The 27,029-nt window shown below is 44.8% G+C and overlaps 1 protein-coding gene across 1 annotated transcript in view; it reads left to right on the top strand.

Moving 5' to 3' along the window:
• The window catches only part of LOC115125754 (protein spire homolog 1-like), a 142,106-nt gene that overhangs the window by 56,195 nt on the left and 58,882 nt on the right, over positions 1-27,029 (top strand). The window contains exons 4-6 of the mRNA XM_065018079.1: positions 7,847-7,972; positions 22,072-22,146; positions 25,198-25,362. Coding sequence (XP_064874151.1) covers positions 7,847-7,972; positions 22,072-22,146; positions 25,198-25,362 — 366 coding nt within the window. The remainder of the gene's footprint in view (positions 1-7,846; positions 7,973-22,071; positions 22,147-25,197; positions 25,363-27,029) is intronic.

Raw genomic sequence — 27,029 nt, forward strand, 5'->3', positions numbered from 1 at the left:
ATTATGTCGGCGGACCAGTCCTGATGGATCGGCGGGGCTCCGTGTCGGCAGTAGAGGGTCCAGGCCAATTGGCAAAATAGGTATTGTTGGACCTCTTCGGCACGAACAGGCTGTTGTTTGGCTCATGTGAGAAATGGATTCACCAGAGCTTAGTGTCTGTCTGTCTCTGAGGAGTACATTCATACATAATAGCATCATATTTTCTAAAAAAAGTGCACTACAGTTGACCAAGGCCCATAGGAAATAGGATGGTATTTGGGATGCAGTCATTAGCAGAGCTTTCCCCACAGACCAGACTTCTCCCTCTGGAGACATCCAGTCACATCTGAAATAGATGCAGCAGCACGGCTATATTAGATACGTCTGCATTCCTCAAACTCTCCTTCCTTCTCACTCCTTCCCAGACTAAGGGGTTGATAGGGTAGCTAGTCAGCCTCCTAAATTACACCCTATTCCCCATGGGCCCTGGTCAATAGCAGTGCACTACAGCCCTATGGAGTCTGGGTCAATAGCAGTGCACTACAGCCCTATGGAGTCTGGGTCAATAGCAGTGCACTACAGCCCTATGGATTCTGGGTCAATATAGTGCATTACAGCCCTATGGAGTCTGGGTCAATATAGTGCACTACAGCCCTATGAAGTCTGGGCCAATAGCAGTGCACTACAGCCCTATGGAGTCTGGGCCAATAGCAGTGCACTACAGCCCTATGGAACTGGGTCAATATAGTGTACTACAGCCCTATGGAGTCTGGGTCAATATAGTGTACTACAGCCCTATGGAGTCTGGGTCAATATAGTGTACTACAGCCCTATGGAGTCTGGGTCAATACAGTGCACTACAGGCCTATGGAGTCTGGGTCAATATAGTGTACTACAGCCCTATGGAGTCTGGGTCAATATAGTGCACTACAGCCCTATGGAGTCTGGGTCAATATAGTGTACTACAGCCCTATGGAGTCTGGGTCAATATAGTGCACTACAGCCCTATGGAGTCTGGGTCAATAGCAGTGCACTACAGCCCTATGGAGTCTGGGTCAATATAGTGTACTACAGCCCTATGGAGTCTGGGTCAATATAGTGCACTACAGCCCTATGGAGTCTGGGTCAATATAGTGCACTACAGCCCTATGGAGTCTGGGTCAATATAGCGCACTACAGCCCTATGGAGTCTGGGTCAATATAGTGCACTACAGCCCTATGGAGTCTGGGTCAATAGCAGTGCACTACAGCCCTATGGAGTCTGGGTCAATAGCAGTGTACTACAGCCCTATGGAGTCTGGGTCAATATAGTGTACTACAGCCCTATGGAGTCTGGGCCAATAGCAGTGCACTACAGCCCTATGGAGTCTGGGTCAATATAGTGCACTACAGCCCTATGGAGTCTGGGTCAATATAGTGTACTACAGCCCTATGGAGTCTGGGTCAATATAGTGCACTACTGCCCTATGGAGTCTGGGTCAATATAGTGCACTACAGCCCTATGGAGTCTGGGTCAATATAGTGCACTACTGCCCTATGGAGTCTGGGTCAATATAGTGCACTACAGCCCTATGGAGTCTGGGTCAATATAGTGTACTACATGGGGAATAGGGTGCCATTTGGGATGCTGATTAGGGTGTATCTAACTGACGTGACACGTTGACAGAAGCCCCCACAGGGAAGTCTCAAACTGCCGCGGTGCTCAATGCTCTCAATCTGAGCTAAGAAAACACGAGCTTCTTTCTGTCTTTTCCACACACTCAGACCTTTGACTTTCACAAGGCCTCAAGGCAGATGTACTCAAAGTGTGCGCCGACCAACTGTCAAGTGTCTTCAATGACATTTTCAACCTTTCCCAGACCCAGTCTGTAATACCAACATGTTTCAAGCAGAATGCCATAGACCCTGTGCCCAAGAACGCCAAGGTAATTGCTGCAGGTAACCCTGCATCACTTACATCTGTAGCCATGAAGTGCTTTGAGAGGCTGGTCATGGCTCACATCAACACCATCATCCCAGATACCCTGGACCCACTCCAACAGATCCACAGATGACGTAATCTCGATCGCACTCCACACTGCCCTTTCCCACCTGGATAAAAGGAACACCTATGTGAGAATGCTGTTCATTGACTACAGTTCAGCGTTCAACACCATAGTGTCCTCAAAGCTCATCACTAACCTAAGGACCCTGGGATAAAACACCTCCCTCTGCAACTGGATCCTGGACTTCCTGACGTGTCTCCCCCAGGTGGTGAGGGTAGGCAACGACATCTCCATCCTTAATTAGAAGAAGTTTAGAACCACCAAGACCCTTCCTAGAATTGGCCGCCCAGCCAATCTGAGTAATCTGAGGAGAAGGGTCTTGGTCAGGGAGGTGAACAAGAACCCAATGGTCACTCTGACAGAGCTCCAGAGTTCCTCTGTGGAGTTGGGAGAACCTTCCAGAAGGCAACTGTCTCTGCAGCACCCAACCAATCAGGCCTTTATGGTAGAATGGCCAGACCGCAGTCACTACTCAGTGGAAGGGAGACAAGTCAGGATTGAGGGACAGATGAACGGATAAAAGTACAGAGATCCTTGATGAAAACCTGCTCCAGACAGAGCACTTAGGACCTTAGACTGGGGGCGAAGGTTCACCTTCCAACAGGACAATGACCCTAAGCACACAGCCATGACAACGCAGGAGTGGCTTTCGGACAAGTCTCAATGTCGTTGAGTGGCCCAGCCAGAGCCAGGACTTGAACCGGATCGGACATTTCTGGAGAGACCGGAAAGTAGCTGTGCAGCGACGCTCCCCATCCAACCTGACAGAGCTTGAGAGGATCTGCAGAGAAGAATGGGAGAAACTCCACAAATACAGGTGTGCCAAGCTTGTAGGGTCGTTCCCAAGAAGACTCGAGGCAGTAATCGCAGCCAAAGTTGCATCAACAAAGTACTGAGTAGGGGATCGGAATACTTATGTAAATGTCTTATTTCTGTTTTTTACGAATTTTTCCAAAGAAATTATAAAGCTGTTATATGCATTGTCATTATTGGGTATTGTGTGTAGATTGATGGGGGAAAAAAACAACGTAATCAATTTTAGAATAAAGCTGTAACGTAACAAATTGTTGAAAAAGTCAAGGGGTCTGACTACTTCCTGAATGCACTGTGTATATACAGTACCAGTAAATAGTTTGGACACAGCTATTCATTCCAGGGTTTTTCTTTATTTTGGCTATTTTCTACATTGTAGAATAATATTGAAGACATTAAAACTGTGAAATAATTCTAACACATAATAATAACACATATGGAATCATGTAGTAACCAAAAACAAATCAAAATATATTATATTGTCGAGATTCTTCCAACTACCCACCTTTTGCCTTGATGACAGCTTTGCACACTCTTGGCATTCTCACATGCATACTGTGTATATATGTTTTTTTTCTCCAAATAATTCAGTTTCTTAATGTTCATGTTAGCTCTCTGGGAATGCATGCTGCACCTTAATAACTCTATAATGTTGTCTTTGATGTGATTCAGCTGGTCTCGGTCTCGCTCTGTCTCTCTGTGTAACATAACAAATTGTGTAAAAAGTAAAGGGATCTGAATACTTTCCCATATGTAGTATATCTTTTATAGGAACTCAGTCCGGCTTTAAACCTGAAATCTTGAAAGTTGTAATAGTAGAATGCACAATTAAGAAATGAGTTGGTGCACCATCCGTTCCTCTTGTCTTCCTCATAGAGCTTGTCAGAAATGACCAGATCAGCTAGCCCATGTCAGCTGTTTTTTTTAGTTATGTTTTTTAGCCCATAGATTTTGTTGTAAATTTTTTCAGTCAAATATCACATGAATACACATTAGACATGGCAAAATGTATAGTATTGCAAAAACAAAATGCTTTAAAACTGCAAAATGTGAGGGCTCCCAAGTGGCGCAGCGGTCTAAGGCACTGCATCAGTGCTAGAGGTGTCACTACAGACTCTGGTTCGTTCCCAGGCTTTATCACAACGGGCCGTGATCCGGTAGTCCCATAGGGCAGTGCACAATTGGGTCTGTGTTGTCCGGGTAAGGGGAGGGTTTGGCCGGGTGGGGGGTGGGGGGGTTTACTTGGTTCATCGTGCTCTAGCGAGTCTTTGTGGCGTTCCAGGTGCCTGCAGGCCGACCTCGGTCGTCAGGTGAACGATGTTTCCTCCAACACATTGGTGTGGCTGGCTTACGGATTAAGCAGCCGGATGTTAAGATGCTCGGTTTGGCGGGTCATGTTTCGCAGGACGCGTGACTCGACCTTCGACCCCCGAGCTCTTTGGGGAGTTGCAGCGATCAGAAGAGATCGAAATTGGGGAGAAAAAATGATAATGTGTAGAATTGCAGAAAATAAAACCTGCAAATTTCTCTCCACCAACAAGAAGGGTGTGAACAGTTTGTGTCATTAACAGTACTTGTGCCCATAGAAATAGATGTGGTCGCGCAGGGGAGGCGTGGGATCTTCCCCAATTCTGGAAGGGAGTCCCTGAGTGAAAACGTTTGGGAACCCCCGCAATAGGGTGCCATTTAGGACTCAGCCATGGAAATACCCAGCAAAGGGATTTGTACTGTGGTGTTCACACTCAGGCTGCGCTGCTGTCAGTTTTACCTCAGAGGAGGAAGAAGAAAGATAACACCTTTGTGTCCCAAATGGCACCCTATTCCTTATGGCCCCCGGTCAAAAATAGTGCACTTCATAGGGAATAAGGGTGCCGCTTGGGACAAAACCCTCACCTGGCTGTTTCGGGCATTCCTGTTTTGGGCGGTGACATGCACAACAACAAAGACTTAAAACCAGACATGTTACATTTTCCAACTCCTCCTTGAATGCATCACAACTCGGGCATCCAGACCTGTTAGTCATAGCAGCATACCCGTGAGGGTCACAGCTTTTAAATGTCTGTTTTTTTGCTTGTCATGCACTTCCAGTACCTTCAGAGAGTATTCCTACACCTTTTCTCACCCATCCACACAACATAGCCCATTATTGCACATTTATTGAAAATTAAATACAGAAATATCTCATTTACATAAGTATTCACACCCCTAAATCAATACTTTGTAGAATCACCTTTGACAGTGATTACAGCTGTGAGTCTTTCTGGGTAAATCTAAGATCTTTCCACACCTGGATTGTGCAACATTTGCCCATTTAAAAAAATAAAAATAAACTTCTAAAGTTAAACATTCTTCAAGTTCTGTCAAATTGGTTGTTGATCATTGAGAGATTTTCAGGTTTAGTCATATATGTAAGTAAAAAACAACAATAATTTAATCAATTTTAGAATACGGCTATAACATAACAAAATGTGGAAAAAGTCATGGGTCTGAATCAAAATCAAATGTGTTTATAAAGCCCTTCTTGGATTAGCGGATATCTCAGTGCTGTACAGAAACCAGCTTAAAACCCCAAACAGCAAGCAATGCAGGTGTAGAAGTACAGTGGCCAGGAAAAACTCCCTAGAAAGGCCAAAACCTAGGAAAAAACTCAGGTCTCAGGTCCTCCGAGAGAGAGAAAGAAAGAGAGAAAGAGAGAATTAGAGATGGCATACTTAAATTCACACAGGACACTGGATAAGACAGGAGAAGTACTCCAGATATAACAAATAGACCCTAGCCCCCCGACACAAACTACTGCAGCATAAATACTGGAGGCTGAGACAGGAGGGGTCAGGAGACACTGTGGCCCCATCCGATGATGCCCCCGGACAGGGCCAAACAGGCAGGATATAACCCCACCCACTTTGCCAAAGCACAGCCCCCACACCACTAGAGGGATATCTTCAACCACCAACTTACCATCCTGAGGCAAGGCCGAGTATACCCCCTAAAAAAATAAAGGTGACTGGCAGGGGGGGGGGGGGCAACGGATGCTGTCTAGGGGTGACCTAGTTAGCTACTAGTTAGTTAGCTACTGTTGTCGCCCCGTTTCCTTTTCTGTGGAGTTTATCGGCGGTTGGAATCCAACGTTATGGTGCATTACCATCTCCTGGTGTACTGGACCCCTCCTGGTGTACTGGATCCCTCCTGGTGTACTGGACCCCTCCTGGTGTACCGGACCTCTCCTGCCTGTGTACTGGACCTCTCCTGCCTGTGTACTGGACCCCTCCTGGTGTACTGGACCCCTCCTGGTGTACTGGACCTCCTCCTGGTGTACTGGACCCCTCCTGGTGTACTGGACCCCTCCTGGTGTACTGGACCCCTCCTGGTGTACCGGACCTCTCCTGCCTGTGTACTGGACCCCTCCTGGTGTACTGGACCCCTCCTGGTGTACTGGACCCCTCCTGGTGTACTGGACCCCTCTTGGTGTACTGGACCTCTCCTGGTGTACTGGACCCCTCCTGGTGTACTGGACCTCTCCTGGTGTACTGGACCCCTCCTGGTGTACTGGACCCCTCCTGGTGTACCGGACCTCTCCTGCCTGTGTACCGGACCCCTCCTGGTGTACCGGACCCCTCCTGGTGTACTGGACCTCTCCTGCCTGTGTACTGGACCCCTCCTGGTGTACTGGACCTCTCCTGGTGTACCGGACCTCTCCTGCCTGTGTACCGGAGTCATAGCTTAGAAATGGACCAATAGAAGTATTAAAGGGAACGCCCACATGCAGGAACGCCCACATGCAGGAATGCCCCGAATTGCGGGCCGCAATTGTACCCTTCTTGGCTGGACTGCCTCCTCTAGAAACTAAAAGACAGGAATTCCATGTTAATGATGGAGAAAGAGACTACCTGTCATTGTTGTTTTCTGAAATCCTCCACGTAAAATACAGTTCTCTTCATAGAAACACCAGCTAGATCAATGGTCTGAAGTTCACTAGCCATTATGTAATAACAAATCAATCACTCCAATGTAGCCTGGTAGTAACAGGTATAATTAGTGTTACTGCTGGTATCAAAGCAACTTAATAGGTCAATTGTGAACATGGTATTGGTAAGGTTTTCCATGTCCTAAGTAATATCTTTGTACTGATGATAATGGGAACATCATGGTTTACTTACTAGGGCCGGTTGCTCCCCAGGGAACATCATGGTTTACTTACTAGGGCCGGTTGCTCCCCAGGGAACATCATGGTTTACTTACTAGGGCCGGTTGCTCCCCAGGGAACATCATGGTTTACTTACTAGGGCCGGTTACTCCCCAGGGAACATCATGGTTTACTTACTAGGGCCGGTTGCTCCCCAGGGAACATCATGGTTTACTTACTAGGGCCGGTTGCTCCCCAGGGAACATCATGGTTTACTTACTAGGGCCGGTTGCTCCCCAGGGAACATCATGGTTTACTTACTAGGGCCGGTTACTCCCCAGGGAACATCATGGTTTACTTACTAGGGCCGGTTGCTCCCCAGGGAACATCATGGTTTACTTACTAGGGCCGGTTGCTCCCAGGGAACATCATGGTTTACTTACTAGGGCCGGTTGCTCCCCAGGGAACATCATGGTTTACTTACTAGGGCCGGTTGCTCCCAGGGAACATCATGGTTTACTTACTAGGGCCGGTTGCTCCCAGGGAACATCATGGTTTACTTACTAGGGCCGGTTGCTCCCCAGGGAACATCATGGTTTACTTACTAGGGCCGGTTGCTCCCCAGGGAACATCATGGTTTACTTACTAGGGCCGGTTGCTCCCCAGGGAACATCATGGTTTACTTACTAGGGCCGGTTGCTCCCCAGGGAACATCATGGTTTACTTACTAGGGCCGGTTGCTCCCCAGGGAACATCAGCCATCAACAACTTCTCTTCATCACACTCTGTTCTGGGCTGTCTTCTCAATCTCCTTCCACTAATGATTTGTGTATACCTTGCGTTATTATCAGTGTGTGACTTTGTCTGCCGTCCCTCCTCCCTCCAGCTGTGTACGTCCCACCTGCCCAGCCCCTCTGATGCCCCTAACCACTACCAGGCTGTGTGTCGGGCGCTCTACGCCGAGACCAGAGAGCTACGCAGCTTCCTGGAGAAGATCAGGAGTGCCAAAGAGGTGAGGTACCTGACATGTTTATTCACCCAATCCCTCACTCACTGAAGAGGTGAGAACGCCCCTGACACGTTTATTCACCCAATCCCTCACTCACTGAAGAGGTGAGGTCCCTGAAACGTTTATTCACCCAATCCCTTACTCACTGAAGAGGTGAGGTCCCTGAAACGTTTATTCACCCAATCCCTCACTCACTGAAGAGGTGAGAACGCCCCCTGACACGTTTATTCACCCAATCCCTCACTCACTGAAGAGGTGAGAACGCCCCTGACACGTTTATTCACCCAATCCCTCACTCACTGAAGAGGTGAGAACGCCCCCTGACACGTTTATTCACCCAATCCCTCACTCACTGAAGAGGTGAGGTACCTGACACGTTTATTCACCCAATCCCTCACTCACTGAAGAGGTGAGGTACCTGACACGTTTATTCACCCAATCCCTTACTCACTGAAGAGGTGAGGTCCCTGAAACTTTTATTCACCCAATCCCTCACTCACTGAAGAGGTGAGAACGCCCCTGACACGTTTATTCACCCAATCCCTTACTCACTGAAGAGGTGAGGTACCTGACACGTTTATTCACCCAATCCCTTACTCACTGAAGAGGTGAGGTACCTGACACGTTTATTCACCCAATCCCTTACTCACTGAAGAGGTGAGAGGCCCCTGAAACTTTTATTCACCCAATCCCTTACTCACTGAAGAGGTGAGAACGCCCCTGACACGTTTATTCACCCAATCCCTCACTCACTGAAGAGGTGAGAGGCCCCTGAAACGTTTATTCACCCAATCCCTTACTCACTGAAGAGGTGAGGTACCTGACACGTTTATTCACCCAATCCCTTACTCACTGAAGAGGTGAGGTACCTGACACGTTTATTCACCCAATCCCTTACTCACTGAAGAGGTGAGAGGCCCCTGAAACGTTTATTCACCCAATCCCTTACTCACTGAAGAGGTGAGAGGCCCCTGAAACGTTTATTCACCCAATCCCTTACTCACTGAAGAGGTGAGAGGCCCCTGAAACGTTTATTCACCCAATCCCTTACTCACTGAAGAGGTGAGAGGCCCCTGAAACGTTTATTCACCCAATCCCTTACTCACTGAAGAGGTGAGAGGCCCCTGAAACGTTTATTCACCCAATCCCTTACTCACTGAAGAGGTGAGAACGCCCCTGAAACGTTTATTCACCCAATCCCTTACTCACTGAAGAGGTGAGAGGCCCCTGAAACGTTTATTCACCCAATCCCTTACTCACTGAAGAGGTGAGAACGCCCCTGACACGTTTATTCACCCAATCCCTTACTCACTGAAGAGGTGAGGTACCTGACACGTTTATTCACCCAATCCCTTACTCACTGAAGAGGTGAGAACGCCCCTGACACGTTTATTCACCCAATCCCTTACTCACTGAAGAGGTGAGAACGCCCCTGACACGTTTATTCACCCAATCCCTCACTCACTGAAGAGGTGAGAGGCCCCTGACACGTTTATTCACCCAATCCCTCACTCACTGAAGAGGTGAGAGGCCCCTGAAACGTTTATTCACCCAATCCCTCACTCACTGAAGAGGTGAGAACGCCCCTGACACGTTTATTCACCCAATCCCTCACTCACTGAAGAGGTGAAAACGCCCCTGACACGTTTATTCACCCAATCCCTTACTCACTGAAGAGGTGAGAGGCCCCTGAAACGTTTATTCACCCAATCCCTTACTCACTGAAGAGGTGAGAGGCCCCTGAAACGTTTATTCACCCAATCCCTCACTCACTGAAGAGGTGAGAACGCCCCTGACTCAGCAGCAGCTTGACAAAATGTGTGTTGGAGAGACCCCTGACTCAGCTGCCCAGTCTGATCAACAGCTCTACCAGTAGAAGTGTTCAACTGATCAATTAGCTAGAATGATCCCATATTCTGCAGACCTGCTCAGAATATTAACATGTCAACCAGGAATGGCAAAAGGAGACAAAGCTGCTTGTAATCCGTTTATCCTTATTTGTCCAGAAAGTTCTGTCCAGTTTTCAGACTATTCAGAATGGTTCCGTGACCAAATGATTTGGCCTACTTAATGCTAGTACTTACTGCTAGAAATCATTTAAATTAATTGAGTCAGTAAAGATTCACACAGGAGAGTTTCAACAGATTAAGAATTCACACGCGAGAGTTATTTTGTAAGACCTGCGTAGTGGACCAGAAGACCGGCTCCTGACAGGTTAATAACTCTGTGATATTCAGGGTTGTAGGGGAGGAATATAGTTGTAAACCCTGCAGTTAATGTTATTTTCTAGGGGATATCACTACGCTGGGACTTAGAGTACACCAGAACAATATGACATGTAAGAAAGAGAAACATTTCATATCCACTGTAAGCACTGGTCATCATCCGTTCAAGAAGTTGCCTGCTTTCTAGAGTGCTGTATACACTCACTCCATGCATGTCTATGCATATCAGTCCTTGACACTTCCATATTCCTTAGGTTGTCATGTTAATTTACTTTGGGCCACATGTGGTGAGTAAGAACACTCCAATATAACGTTTACACACTACACACTCTGCTGGCTGGTGGTTAGTTAGCCAGTCTAGGAGCTGGTGGGGCTGTTACCACCATTAGTATAGAGAGGAGCTGGTGGGGCTGTTACCACCAGTTGTATAGAGAGGATCTGGTGGAGCTCAGCTGTTACCACCAGTAGTATAGAGAGGAGCAAGGTGGAGCTGTGACCACCAGTAGTATAGAGAGGAGCTGGCAGACAGACATTTAAAAATGTGGAGCTATATACAGGAAGTACCAGATCAATGTGGAGCTATATACAGGAAGTATTGTGTTCCAAGTTGGCATAGCAGTTTAGACGTCTTTTGTCCTCGTCTTGTCGTGTCCCGTATATATATATATTTACAACTTTTTTCACATACATTTTTTAAATTTTCCATAAATTCATCTTCAAAACACTCTCCTGCAACCCGCCTCACCAATTTATATTTATAAAAAAGTATTATTTACCTCAGATCTGTAATCCTCCAAGAAGCTAGCCAGAAACTAGCCAGAAACTCCAAGAAGCTAGCCAGAAACTAGCCAGAAGCTAGCCAGAAGCTAGCCAGAAGCTAATCCAGAAGCTAATCAGAAGCTAGTTCAGAAGCTAGTTAGCTTCTTTACTGACAAATCGTTAGTATTCAGCTAACCACGGTTTGTGGTCATCAGCTATCCTTTAGCTCGAAAATCTATCGCCAGTTTTGTACGGCGCGGCTCGGAACGGAACATACCGGACCAATTTTTCTCTCCATGTCCCTGGATTTCAACCGCTAACTCTGGACATTCATACCTGGATCTCACAGCTAGCTAGCTGCTATCCGTGTGACTATCGGCTTTCGTCGATTCCGGAGCAAACATAAATTATTCCGGAGCTAGCCAGCTGAAGAGTTCCATCAATCACTCCTGGGCTACAATCACCTATCCGGACCAGTTTTACTGCCTACGCGGAGCCCCACCGGGCCTTCACAACTGGACTGCCGACGTTATCCACCCGAAGGAGTTATCCGGCTGGCTCCTCCGTCGCGACGTTACCTGAACGCCCATCTGCGGCCTGCTAACCGTTAGCTGTCTTATCGGCTGCTATCTGAATAGACAATCGGACAATTTATTTATTTATTTGTATTATTATTATTTTTCTTTTCTTCTTGGGCCTCTATAACTATATCTATTGTTTTTTTTGTTGTTGTGTGATTTGGATGAATCCCCTCTACCACACGGAACCCCACTAATCTACTGAAGAGGTGGCTAATAACAGACCTCCATCCTATGCTAGCTTGCTACCGATGGCCTGGCTAGCTGTCTAAATCGCCGTGACCCCCAACCAACCTCTCTACTCACTGGACCCTTTTGATCACTCGACTAAGCATGCCTTTCCTTAATGTCAATATACCTTGTCCATTGCTGTTCTGGTTAATGTTTATTGGCTTATTTCACTGTAGAGCCTCTAGTCCTGCTCACTATACCTTATCCAACCTGTTAGTTCCAACACCCACACATGCAATGACATCTCCTGGTTTCAATGATGTTTCTAGAGACAATATCTCTCTCTTAATCACTCAATACCTAGGTTTACCTCCGCTGTATTCACATCCTACCATACCTTTCTCTGTACATTATACCTTGATGCTATTTTATCGCCCCCAGAAACCTCCTTTTACTCTCTGCTCCAGACGTTCTAGACGACCAATTCTTATTGCTTTTAGCCGCACCCTTATTCTACTCCTCCTATGTTCCTCTGGCGATGTAGAGGTGAATCCAGGCCCTGCAGTGCCTAGCTCCACTCCTATTCCCCAGGCACTCTCTTTTGACGACTTCTGTAACCGTAATAGCCTTGGTTTCATGCATGTTAACATTAGAAGCCTCCTCCCTAAGTTTGTTCTATTCACTGCTTTAGCACACTCTGCCAACCCGGATGTTCTAGCTGTGTCTGAATCCTGGCTTAGGAAGACCACCAAAAATTCGGACATTTTAATTCCAAACTGCAACATTTTCAGACAAGATAGAACTGCCAAAGGGGGCAGTGTTGCAATCTACTGCAAAGATAGCCTGCAGAGTTCTGTCCTACTATCCAGGTCTGTACACAAACAATTTGAACTTCTACTTTTAAAAATCCACCTCTCTAAAAACAAGTCTCTCACCGTTGACACCCCAGCCATCCTACAATCTAAACTTGATGCCCTCAATCTCACACAAATTATCAATGAACCTACCAGGTACCTCCCCAAAGCCTTTAACACGGGCACCCTCATAGATATCATCCTAACCAACTTCCCCTCTAAATACACCTCTGCTGTCTTCAACTAAGATCTCAGCGATCACTGCCTCATTGCCTGCATCCGTAATGGGTCAGCGGTCAAACGACCTCCACTCATCACTGTAAAACGCTCCCTGAAACACTTCAGCGAACAGGCCTTTCTAATCGACCTGGCCGGGGTATCCTGGAAGGATATTGATCTCATCCCGTCAGTAGAGGATGCCTGGATATTTTTTTTAAAATGCCTTCCTAACCATCTTAAATAAACATGCCCCAAACAAGAAATTTAGAACCAGGAACAGATATAGCCCTTGGTTCTCCCCAGACCTGACTGCCCTTAACCAACACAAAAACATCCTATGGCGTTCTGCATTAGCATCGAACAGCCCCCGTGATATGCAGCTGTTCAGGGAAGCTAGAAACCGTTATACACAGGCAGTTAGAAAAGCCAAGGCTAACTTTTTCAAGCAGAAATTTGCTTCCTGCAACACTAACTCAAAAAAGTTCTGGGACACTGTAAAGTCCATGGAGAATAAGAACACCTCCTCCCAGCTGCCCACTGCACTGAAGATAGGAAACACTGTCACCACTGATAAATCCACCATAATTGAGAATTTCAATAAGCATTTTTCTACGGCTGGCCACCTGGCTACTCCTACCCCGGTCAACAGCACTGCACCCCCCACAGCAACTCACCCAAGCCTTCCCCATTTCTCCTTCTCCCAAATCCGTTCAGCTGATGTTCTGAAAGAGCTGCAAAATCTGGACCCCTACAAATCAGCCGGGCTAGACAATCTGGACCCTTTCTTTCTAAAATGATCTGCCGAAATTGTTGCCACCCCTATTACTAGCCTGTTCAACCTCTCTTTCGTGTCATCTGAGATTCCCAAAGATTGGAAAGCAGCTGCGGTCATCCCCCTCTTCAAAGGTGGGGACACTCTTGACCCAAACTGCTACAGACCTATATCTATCCTACCATGCCTTTCTAAGGTCTTCTTTGGACACTGTGTTAACAACCCTCCAGGCAAGCTTCAATGCCATACAACTCTCCTTCCGTGACCTCCAATTGCTCTTAAATACAAGTAAAACTAAATGCATGCTCTTCAACGGATCGCTACCTGCACCTGCCCGCCTGTCCAACATCACTACTCTGGACGGCTCTGACTTAGAATACAAATACTTAGGTGTCTGGTTAGACTGTAAACTCTCCTTCCAGACCCATATCAAACATCTCCAATCCAAAGTTAAATCTAGAATTGGCTTCCTATTTCGCAACAAAGCATCCTTCACTCATGCTGCCAAACATACCCTTGTAAAACTGACCATCCTACCAATCCTCGACTTTGGCGATGTCATTTACAAAATAGCCTCCAATACCCTACTCAACAAATTGGATGCAGTCTATCACAGTGCCATCCGTTTTGTCATCAAAGCCCCATATACTACCCACCACTGCGACCTGTACGCTCTCGTTGGCTGGCCCTCGCTTCATACTCGTCGCCAAACCCACTGGCTCCATGTCATCTACAAGACCCTGCTAGGTAAAGTCCCCCCTTATCTCAGCTCGCTGGTCACCATAGCATCTCCCACCTGTAGCACACGCTCCAGCAGGTATATCTCTCTAGTCACCCCCAAAACCAATTCTTTCTTTGGCTGCCTCCTTCCAGTACTCTGCTGTCAGAGCAGCTCACAGATTACTGCACCTGTACATAGCCCACCTATAATTTAGCCCAAACAACTACCTCTTTCCCTACTGTATTTAATTTATTTATTTATTTTGCTCCTTTGCACCCCATTATTTTTATTTCTACTTTTGCACATTCTTCCTTTGCAAATCTACCATTCCAGTGTTTTACTTGCTATATTGTATTTACTTTGTCACCATGGCCTTTTTTGCCCTTATCTCACCTCATTTGCTCACATCGTATATAGACTTGTTTATACTGTATTATTGACTGTATGTTTGTTTTACTCCATGTGTAACTCTGTGTCGTTGTATGTGTCGAACTGCTTTGCTTTATCTTGGCCAGGTCGCAGTTGTAAATGAGAACTTGTTCTCAACTTGCCTACCTGGTTAAATAAAGGTGAAATAAATAAATAAAAGTACCAGTACCAGATCAATGTTGAGCTATATACAGGAAGTACCAGTACCAGATCAATGTGGAGCTATATACAGGGAGTACCAAATCAATGTGGAGCTATATACAGGAAGTACCAGTACCAGATCAATGTGGAGCTATATACAGGAAGTACCACATCAATGTGGAGCTACATACAGGGAGTACCAGATCAATGTGGAGCTATATACAGGAAGTACCAGATCAATGTGGAGCTATATACAGGGAGTACCAGATCAATGTGGAGCTAGATACAGGGAGTACCAGATCAATGTGGAGCTATATACAGGGAGTACCAGTACCAGATCAATGTGGAGCTATATACAGGAAGTACCAGTACCAGATCAATGTGGAGCTATATACAGGAAGTACCACATCAATGTGGAGCTACATACAGGGAGTACCAGATCAATGTGGAGCTATATACCAGATCAATGTGGAGCTATATACAGGGAGTACAGATCAATGTGGAGCTATATACAGGGAGTACCAGATCAATGTGGAGCTATATACAGGGAGCACCAGAACCAGATCAATGTGGAGCTATATACAGGGAGCACCAGTACCAGATCAATGTGGAGCTATATACAGGAAGTACCAGATAGATGTGGAGCTATATACAGGAAGTACCAGATAGATGTGGAGCTATATACAGGGAGTACCAGATAGATGTGGAGATATATACAGGAAGTACCAGATAGATGTGGAGCTATATGCAGGAAGTACCAGATAGATGTGGAGCTATATACAGGGAGTACCACTACCATATAATTTGAGGTAGATATGTACATGAAGGCAGAGCGTAGTGACTAGGCATCAGGATAGATAATAAGGTACAGTTGAAGGCTGAAGTTTACATACACCTTAGCCAAATCCATTTAAACTCTGTTTTTCACAAATCCTGACATTTAGTCCTAGTAAAAATCCCCAGTCTTAGGTCAGATAGGATCACCACTTTATTATAAGAATGTGAAATGTCAGAATAATAGTAGAGATTTATTTCAGCTTTTATTTCTTTCTTCACATTCCCAGTGGGTCAGAAGTTTACATACACTCAATTAGTATTTGGTAGCATTGCCTTTAAATTGTGTAATTTGGGTCAAACGTTTCGGATAGCCTTCCACAAGCTTCCCCCAATAATTTGGGGGAATTTTGGCCCATTCCTCCTGACAGAGCTGTTGTAACTGAGTCGGGTTTGTAGGCCTCCTTGCCCGCACATACTTTTTCAGTTCTACCCACACATTTTCTATGGGATTGAGGTCAGGGCTTTGTGATGGCCACTCCAACACCTTGATTTTGTTGTCCTTAAGCCATTTTGCCACAAGTTTGGAAGTATGCTTGGGGACATTGTCCATTTGGAAGACCCATTTGCGACCAAGCTTTAAAATCCTGACTGGTGTTTTGAGATATTGCTTCAATATATCCACATACTTTTCCTGCCTCATGATGCCATCTATTTCGTGAAGTGCACCAGTCCCTCCTGCAGCAAAGCACCCCCACAACATGATGCTGCCACCCCGGTACTTCACGGTTGGGATGGTGTTCTTCGGCTTGCATGCCTCCCCCTTTTTCCTCCAAACATAACGATGGTCATTATGGCCAAACAGTTCTATTTTTGTTTCATCAGACCAGAGGACATTTCTCCAAAAAGTACGGTCTTTGTCCCCATGTGCAGTTGCAAACCGTAGTCTGGCTTTTTTATGGCGGTTTTGGAGCGGTGGCTTCTTCCTTGCTGAGCGGCCTTTCAGGTTATGTCGATATAGGACTCGTTTTACTGTGGATATAGATACTTTTGTACCTGTTTCCTCCAGCATCTTCACAAGGTCCTTTGCTGTTGTTCTGGGATTGATTTGCATTTTTCGCAGCCAAAGTACATTCATATCTAGGAGACAGAACGCATTTCCTTCCTGAGCAGTATGGCGGCTGCTTGGTCCCATGGTGTTTATACTTGCGTTCTATTGTTTGTACAGATGAACGTGGTACCTTCAGGCATTTGGAAATTGCTCCCAAGGATGAACCAGACTTGTGGTCTACCATTTTTTTTTCTGAGGTCTTGACTGATTTCTTTTGAGTTTTCCATGATGTCAAGCGAAGAGGCACTGAGTTTGAAGGTAGGCCTTGAAATATATCCACAGGAACACCTCCAATTGACTCAAATTATGTTATGTAGCCTATCAGAAGCTCCTAAAGTCATGACATAATTTTCTGGAATTTTCCAAGCTGTTTAAAGGCACAGTCAACTTAATGTATGTAAACTTCTAGCCCACTGGAATTGTGATACAATGAATTATATGTGAAATAATCTGTCTGTAAACAATTGTTGGAAAAATGACTTGTCATGCACAAAGTAGATGTCCTAACCGACTGGCCAAAACTATAGTTTGTTTAACAAGAAATTTGTGGAGTGGTTAAAAAAAATTGTTTTAATGACTCCAACCTAAGTGTATGTAAACTTCCGACTTCAACTGTATTTGAGGTAGATATGTACATGAAGGCAGGGTAAAGTGACTAGACATCAGGATAGATAATAATAAGGTGAGGTAGATATGTACATGAAGGCAGGGTAAAGTGACTGGACATCAGGATAGATAATAATAAGGTATTTGAGGTAGATATGTACATGAAGGCAGGGTAAAGTGACTAGACATCAGGATAGATAATAATAAGGTATTGAGGTAGATATGTACATGAAGGCAGGGTAAAGTGACATCAGGATAGATAATAATAAGGTATTTGAGGTAGATATGTACATGAAGGCAGGGTAAAGTGACTAGGCATCAGGATAGATAATAATGAGGTAGATATGTACATGAAGGCAGGGTAAAGTGACATCAGGATAGATAATAATAAGGTATTTGAGGTAGATATGTACATGAAGGCAGGGTAAAGTGACTGGACATCAGGATAGATAATAATAAGGTATTAGAGGTAGATATGTACATGAAGGTAAAGTGACTAGGCATCAGGATATATAATAATAAGGTATTTGAGGTAGATATGTACATGAAGGCAGGGTAAAGTGACTAGACATCAGGATAGATAATAATAAGGTATTTGAGGTAGATATGTACATGAAGGCAGGGTAAAGTGACATCAGGATAGATAATAATAAGGTATTTGAGGTAGATATGTACATGAAGGCAGGGTAAAGTGACTAGACATCAGGATAGATAATAATAAGGTATTGAGGTAGATATGTACATGAAGGCAGGGTAAAGTGACATCAGGATAGATAATAATAAGGTATTTGAGGTAGATATGTACATGAAGGCAGGGTAAAGTGACTGGACATCAGGATAGATAATAATAATAAGGTATTTGAGGTAGATATGTACATGAAGGCAGGGTAAAGTGACTAGGCATCAGGATAGATAATAATGAGGTAGATATGTACATGAAGGCAGGGTAAAGTGACATCAGGATAGATAATAATAAGGTATTTGAGGTAGATATGTACCTGAAGGCAGGGTAAAGTGACTAGGCATCAGGATAGATAATAATAAGGTATTTGAGGTAGATATGTACATGAAGGCAGGGTAAAGTGACTGGACATCAGGATAGATAATAATAAGGTATTAGAGGTAGATATGTACATGAAGGTAAAGTGACTAGGCATCAGGATATATAATAATAAGGTATTTGAGGTAGATATGTACATGAAGGCAGGGTAAAGTGACTGGACATCAGGATAGATAATAATAAGGTATTTGAGGTAGATATGTACATGAAGGCAGGGTAAAGTGACTGGACATCAGGATAGATAATAATAAGGTATTTGAGGTAGATATGTACATGAAGGCAGGGTAAAGTGACTAGGCATCAGGATAGATAATAATAAGGTATTTGAGGTAGATATGTACATGAAGGCAGGGTAAAGTGACTGGACATCAGGATAGATAATAATAAGGTATTTGAGGTAGATTTACATGAAGGCAGGGTAAAGTGACTAGGCATCAGGATAGATAATAATAAGATTTGAGGTAGATATGTACATGAAGGCAGGGTAAAGTGACTGGACATCAGGATAGATAATAATAAGGTATTTGAGGTAGATATGTACATGAAGGCAGGGTAAAGTGACTGGACATCAGGATAGATAATAATAAGGTATTTGAGGTAGATATGTACATGAAGGCAGGGTAAAGTGACTGGACATCAGGATAGATAATAATAAGGTGAGGTAGATATGTACATGAAGGCAGGGTAAAGTGACTGGACATCAGGATAGATAATAATAAGGTATTAGAGGTAGATATGTACATGAAGGCAGGGTAAAGTGACATCAGGATAGATAATAATAAGGTATTTGAGGTAGATATGTACATGAAGGCAGGGTAAAGTGACTAGGCATCAGGATAGATAATAATGAGGTAGATATGTACATGAAGGCAGGGTAAAGTGACATCAGGATAGATAATAATAAGGTATTTGAGGTAGATATGTACATGAAGGCAGGGTAAAGTGACTAGGCATCAGGATAGATAATAATAAGGTATTTGAGGTAGATATGTACATGAAGGCAGGGTAAAGTGACTGGACATCAGGATAGATAATAATAAGGTATTAGAGGTAGATATGTACATGAAGGTAAAGTGACTAGGCATCAGGATATATAATAATAAGGTATTTGAGGTAGATATGTACATGAAGGCAGGGTAAAGTGACTGGACATCAGGATAGATAATAATAAGGTATTTGAGGTAGATATGTACATGAAGGCAGGGTAAAGTGACTGGACATCAGGATAGATAATAATAAGGTATTTGAGGTAGATATGTACATGAAGGCAGGGTAAAGTGACAGGCATCAGGATAGATAATAATAAGGTATTTGAAGATATGTACATGAAGGCAGGGTAAAGTGACTGGACATCAGGATAGATAATAATAAGGTATTTGAGGTAGATATGTACATGAAGGCAGGGTAAAGTGACTAGGCATCAGGATAGATAATAATAAGGTATTTGAGGTAGATATGTACATGAAGGCAGGGTAAAGTGACTGGACATCAGGATAGATAATAATAAGGTATTAGAGGTAGATATGTACATGAAGGCACTGGACATCAGGATAGATAATAATAAGGTATTTGAGGTAGATATGTACATGAAGGCAGGGTAGTGACTGGACATCAGGATAGATAATATAAGGTACATGAAGGCAGGGTAAAGTGACTGGACATCAGGATAGATAATAATAAGGTATTTGAGGTAGATATGTACATGAAGGCAGGGTAAAGTGACTAGGCATCAGGATAGATAATAATAAGGTATTAGAGGTAGATATGTACATGAAGGCAGGGTAAAGTGACTGGACATCAGGATAGATAATAATAAGGTATTTGTACATGAAGGCAGGGTATGACTACATCAGGATAGATAATAATAAGGTATTTGAGGTAGATATGTACATGAAGGCAGTAAAGTGACTAGGCATCAGGATAGATAATAATAAGGTATTTGAGGTAGATATGTACATGAAGGCAGGGTAAAGTGACATCAGGATAGATAATAATAAGGTATTTGAGGTAGATATGTACATGAAGGCAGGGTAAAGTGACTGGACATCAGGATAGATAATAATAAGGTATTTGAGGTAGATATGTACATGAAGGCAGGGTAAAGTGACTGGACATCAGGATAGATAATAATAAGGTAAGGTATATGTACATGAAGGCAGGGTAAAGTGACTGGACATCAGGATAGATAATAATAAGGTATTAGAGGTAGATATGTACATGAAGGCAGGGTAAAGTGACTGGACATCAGGATAGATAATAATAAGAGTAAAACAGCACAGAGGAGCAGCAGCATATGATGAGTGTAATAGTGCACGAGTCTGTATAGGTGTTCTGTGGGAGTGTCAATGCAGTGTGTCTATGATACACCGAGTGAACATAACATTAGGGACACCTGCTCTTTCCATGACATAGACTGACCAGGTGAATCCAGGTGAAAGCTATGATCCATTATGGATATCACCTGTTAAATCCACTTCAATCAGTGTAGATGTTTCATCTGGAGTCGTTAAGCAGTGCAGTTGCCGTACCAAGCGGTGATGTAGCCAGTCAAGATTCTCTAAATGGTACAGCTGTAGAACTTTGGGAGGATTCGAGGGCCCATTCCAAATCTTTTCAGCCTTCGGAGTGGGAAGAGGTGCTGCCGTGCCCTCTTCACGACTGTGTTGGTGTGTGTGGACCATGTTAAATCCTAAGGGATGTGGAACATGTTAAATCCTTAGGGAAGTGGAACATGTTAAATCCTTAGGGATGTGGACACGGAGGTGTGTGTGTGTGGACCATGTTAAATCCTTAGGGATGTGGACACTGAGGTGTGTGTGTGGACCATGTTAAGTCCTAAGGGATGTGGACACTGAGGTGTGTGTGTGGGGACCATGTTAAATCCTAAGGGATATGGACACTGAGGTGTGTGGACCATGTTAAATCCTTAGGGAAGTGGACACTGAGGTGTGTGTGTGGACCATGTTAAGTCCTAAGGGATGTGGACACTGAGGTGTGTGTGTGGACCATGTTAAGTCCTAAGGGAAGTGGACACTGAGGTGTGTGTGTGTGGACCATGTTAAATCCTTAGGGAAGTGGACACTGAGGTGTGTGTGTGGGGACCATGTTAAATCCTTAGGGATGTGGACACTGAGGTGTGTGGACCATGTTAAATCCTTAGGGAAGTGGACACTGAGGTGTGTGTGTGGACCATGTTAAATCCTTAGGGAAGTGGACACTGAGGTGTGTGTGTGTGGACCATGTTAAGTCCTAAGGGATGTGGACACTGAGGTGTGTGTGTGGGGACCATGTTAAATCCTAAGGGAAGTGGACACTGAGGTGTGTGGACCATGTTAAATCCTTAGGGATGTGGACACTGAGGTGTGTGTGTGGACCATGTTAAATCCTTAGGGATGTGGACACTGAGGTGTGTGTGTGGACCATGTTAAATCCTTAGGGAAGTGGACACTGAGGTGTGTGTGTGGGGACCATGTTAAGTCCTTAGGGATGTGGACACTGAGGTGTGTGTGTGGACCATGTTAAGTCCTAAGGGATGTGGACACTGAGGTGTGTGTGTGGACCATGTTAAATCCTTAGGGAAGTGGACACTGAGGAACTTGAAGCTCTGTCCTTGGTCTTCTAGTGCATAACAACACCTCAGAATATCTCCAACAGTGTGCTAAAATCTCTCTTCCTCCTGTAGAACCTGCGGCGGATGGAGGGAGACACTCGAGAGGAGCCAGTCAGAGATCTCAACGAGCTACAGAACGCTGACTGGGTAAGAGGAACCGGAACGCAGTCCACACGTCTGTTTTTCAGAGGAAACTGAAGTTAGGTTGAAAGTTAAACTTTTTTTTATACCTTTATTTAACTAGGCAAGTCAGTTAGGAACAAATTCTTATTTTCAATGACGGCCTAGGAACAGTGGGTTAACTGCCTGTTCAGGGGCAGAACGACAGATTTGTACCTTGTCAGCTCGGTGGTTTGAACTTGCAACCTTCCGGTTACTAGTCCAACGCTCTAACCACTAGGCTACCCTAGCCTGTTTCCTTAACCTGGAAACATTATTTTTCTGAGGACACCGCGGAGAGCGATCCACAATCCTCTCTCATATCTCTTAACACAGTACACGACATGTCCAAAACTATGTGGACACCCCTTCAAATTGGTGGATTCGGCTATTTCAGCCACGCCTGTGGCTGACAGGTGTTTAAAATTGAGCACACAGCCATAGACAAGCATTGATAGTAGAATGGCCTTACTGAAGAGCTCAGTGTCTCTCAAGGTGGCACAGACATAGGATGCCACCTTTCCAGCATGGTCAGTTTGTTACATTTCTGCCCTGGTCAACTGTAAGTGCTGTTATTGTGAAGTGGAAACCTCTAGGACCAACTACAGCTCAGGCGCGAAGTGGTACGCCACACAAGCTCACAGAATGGGACTGCCGAGTGGTAGGCCACACAAGCTCACAGAATGAGACAACCGAGTGGTAGGCCACACAAGCTCACAGAATGAGACAACCGAGTGGTAGGCCACACAAGCTCACAGAATGAGACTGCCGAGTGGTAGGCCACACAAGCTCACAGAATGAGACTGCCGAGTGGTAGGCCACACAAGCTCACAGAATGGGACCGCCGAGTGGTAGGCCACACAAACTCACAGAATGAGACAACCAAGTGCTGAAGCAGGTAGCCCTTCCCATAGGAGAGTATTTATTAGACTGGTGGAAATCTGTCCTTTGGTCTAGAGTCCAAATTTGGACTCTCCAGTCTATTGTCCATTGCTCATGTTTCTTGGACCAAGCAAGTCTCTTGTTCTTATTGGTGTCCTTTTAGTAGTGGTTTCTTTGCAGCAATTTGACCATGAAGGCCTGATTCACGCATTCTTCTCTGAACAATTGATGTTGAGATGTGTCTGTTACTTGAACTCTGAAGCAATTATTGCACTGCAATTTCTGAGGCTGGTAACTCTAATGAACTTATCCTCTCCAGCAGAGGTAACTCTGGGTCTTCCTTTCCTGTGGCGGTCCTCATTAGAGCCAGTTCCATCATCAGCGCTTGATGTTTTTTTGCGACTGCACTTGAAGAAACTTTAAAAGTAATTAATTTTCCGCATTGACTGACTTATGTCTTAAAGTAATGATGAACTGTCGTTTCTCTTTGCTTATTTGAGCTTTTCTTGCCATAATATGGACTTGGTCTTTTACCAAACAGGGTTATCTTCTGTATACCACCCCTACCCTGTCACAACACAACTGATTAGCTCAAATGCATTAAGGAGAAAAGGAATTCCATAAATTCACTTCTAACAAGGCACATCTGTTAATTGAAATGCATTCCAGGTGACTACCTCATGAAACTGGTTGAGAGAATGCCAAGAGTGTTCAAAGCTGTCATCAAGGTGGCTACTTTGAAGAATCTCAAATAATATAAACTATTTTTAGATTTGTTTAACACTTTCTTTTGTTACAACATGATTCCATATGAGTTATTTAATAGTTTTGATGTCTTCACTAGTATCTAGTAAAAAATAAAGAAAACCCCTTGAATGAGTTCTACAACTTTTGTCTGGAACTGTATATAAATAAATAAATTGTATGTTTCCTGATCTTTTTTTGTCTCTCAGATATGTTTCATTGCCAAAATATGTTACTATCGATGTTCCCGAACAGATTTCACTTTCTTTCCCAAATGAAGCAATGGGTAGCTGTAGGAAGAGGGTTGGAGAGTCCATGGCATAAAGAGTACTGGGTATCTGCAGGAAGAGGGTTGGAGAGCCCATGGCATACAGAGGTACTGGGTATCTGCAGGAAGAGGGTTGGAGAGTCCATGGTATACAGAGTACTGGGTATCTGCAGGAAGAGGGTTGGAGAGCCCAGGGCATACAGAGTACTGGGTATCTGCAGGAAGAGGGTTGGAGAGCCCAGGGCATACAGAGTACTGGGTATCTGCAGGAAGAGGGTTGGAGAGCCCATGGTATACAGAGTACTGGGTATCTGCAGGAAGAGGGTTGGAGAGCCCATGGTATAGAGATTACTGGGTATCTGCAGGAAGAGGGTTGGAGAGTCCATGGTATAGAGATTACTGGGTATCTGCAGGAAGAGGGTTGGAGAGCCCATGGCATACAGAGTACTGGGTATCTGCAGGAAGAGGGTTGGAGAGTCCATGGCATACAGAGTACTGGGTATCTACAGGAAGAGGGTTGGAGAGTCCATGGCATACAGAGTACTGGGTATCTGCAGGAAGAGGGTTGGAGAGCCCAGGGCATACAGAGTACTGGGTATCTGCAGGAAGAGGGTTGGAGAGCCCATGGCATACAGAGTACTGGGTATCTGCAGGAAGAGGGTTGGAGAGCCCAGGGCATACAGAGTACTGGGTATCTGCAGGAAGAGGGTTGGAGAGCCCAGGGCATACAGAGTACTGGGTATCTGCAGGAAGAGGGTTGGAGAGTCCATGGCATACAGAGTAATGGGTATCTGCAGGAAGAGGGTTGGAGAGCCCAGGGCATACAGAGTACTGGGTATCTGCAGGAAGAGGGTTGGAGAGCCCAGGGCATACAGAGTACTGGGTATCTGCAGGAAGAGGGTTGGAGAGCCCAGGGCATACAGATTATTGGTTGCAATATCACCTGTCGTGCAGCGAGAGCTCCTCAAACAGCGGTTGATGTGTGGAGTTAAATAAGTGTTATTTATTTCTCAGATGCTCATATTAAGCTCCTCCATAAAACCCAAGTAGCCGACAAAACTGGACCGTTTTGCATGACAATAACCGGCTAACAAAATGTCATGACCGCCACAGCTCTAACCCTGCTTTCATCTGGTGTCCCTCAGGCTAAGTTCTGGATGCAGGTGATGGGTGACCTGCGTAACGGGGTCAAGCTGAAGAAGGTCCAGGAGAGACAGTACAGCCCTCTACCTGTAGAGTTCCAGCTCACACCTTACGAGATGCTGATGGATGACATCCGCTTCAAACGATACAAACTACGGAACGTCATGGTGAGGGACTTAAACATGAAGAATATCATCTTAAGGAAGGGGTTCATGTTTTAGGTCAGGGATGGGCAACTCCAGTTCTCTGGGGCCTGATTGGTGGCACACTAACATGCCTGAGTGGTGGTTGGCCATCTTTGTTTTAAGTCGTGGTGAGGGAGGGCTAGGCCCAGTGAGGATGGGGGGGAAGTGGTGGTTGGCCATCTTTGTTTTAAGTCGTGGTGAGAGAGGGCTAGGCCCAGTGAGGATGGGGGGAAAGTGGTGGTTGGCCATGTTTGTTTTAAGTCGTGGTGAGGAGGGCCCAGTGAGGATGGGGGGTGGTTGGCCATCTTTGTTTTAAGTCGTGGTGAGGGAGGGCCCAGTGAGGATGGGGGGGGTGGTTGGCCATCTTTGTTTTAAGTCGTGGTGAGGGAGGGCCCAGTGAGGATGGGGGGGGTGGTTGGCCATCTTTGTTTTAAGTCGTGGTGGGGGAGGGCCCGGTGAGGATGGGTGATGCTGAACTCCAATAGCATCTGATGTTATTCACTAGGAAGCAAACGGGGAGGGACCTGCATGAACCTGTCCAATAAAACCTTTTTTTTTTTTTTTTTTTTTGCAAGAGGTTTTACTATGTTGTGCACTAATGAATACACCCCTGATGTATCTGAGATACCTCAGACTGCAGTGTAGATTTCTTATTTTAAATGTGGTTATTCTTTTACCCCTTTTTCTTCCCAATTTCATGATATCCAATTGTAGTTAGTCTTGCCCTATCTTTGCAACTCCCGTACGGACTCGGGAGAGGCGACGGTCGGGAGCCATGCGTCCTCCGAAACATGACCCTGCCAAGCCGCACTGATTCTTGAAACACTGCTCGCTTAACCCAGAAGCCAGCCGTACCAATGTGTCGGAGGAAACACCGTACAGCTGGCGACCGAAGTGGAAATGTTGTTCAATCTGGGTGTGCAAAGTTCTTAGACTAACCCAGAAAGACTCACTGCTGTAATCGCTGCCAAAGGTGCCATAGATTTTCAAGCAGAACTAAGTAAGAACTGTAACTCGGCCACTCAGTAACATTCAATGTTGTCTTGATAAGCGACTCCAGTGTAGAGTTGGCCTTGTGTTTTATGTTTTGTCCTGATGAACGGGGAATTTATCTCCCAGTGTCTGTTGGAAAGTAGACTGAACCAGGTTTTCCTCTAGGATGTTGCCTGTGCTTGGCTTTATTCCGTTTCTTTTTATTAAAAAAAAACTCTAGTCCTTGCCGATGACAAGCATACCCATAACATGATGCAGCCACCACCATGCTTGAATGTGAGGAATAGTGGTACTCAGTGATGTGATTGATTTTCCCAAAACATAACGCTTTGTATTCAGGACAGAAAGTTAATTTCTTTGCCAATTTATTTTGCAGTTTCACTTCAGTGCCTTATTGCGAACAGGATGTTTTGTCCAGTATTCCTTCTTTTCACTCTGTTAAAATCAAATCCAATTTTATTAGTCACATGCAGATGTTATTGCAGGAGTAGCAAAATGCTTGTGTTCCTAACTCCAACAGTGCAGTAGAATGTAAAAACGATTCACAAAGAATGGAATTAAGAAATAAGTATTAGATTGAGTAATGTCAGAGTTGCGTTGACTAAAATACAGTAGAATAGAATACAGTATATACATATGAGATGAGTAAAGCAGTA

Source organism: Oncorhynchus nerka, linkage group LG4 (assembly GCF_034236695.1).
Source record: "Oncorhynchus nerka isolate Pitt River linkage group LG4, Oner_Uvic_2.0, whole genome shotgun sequence".
NCBI classification, from domain to species: domain Eukaryota; kingdom Metazoa; phylum Chordata; class Actinopteri; order Salmoniformes; family Salmonidae; genus Oncorhynchus; species Oncorhynchus nerka.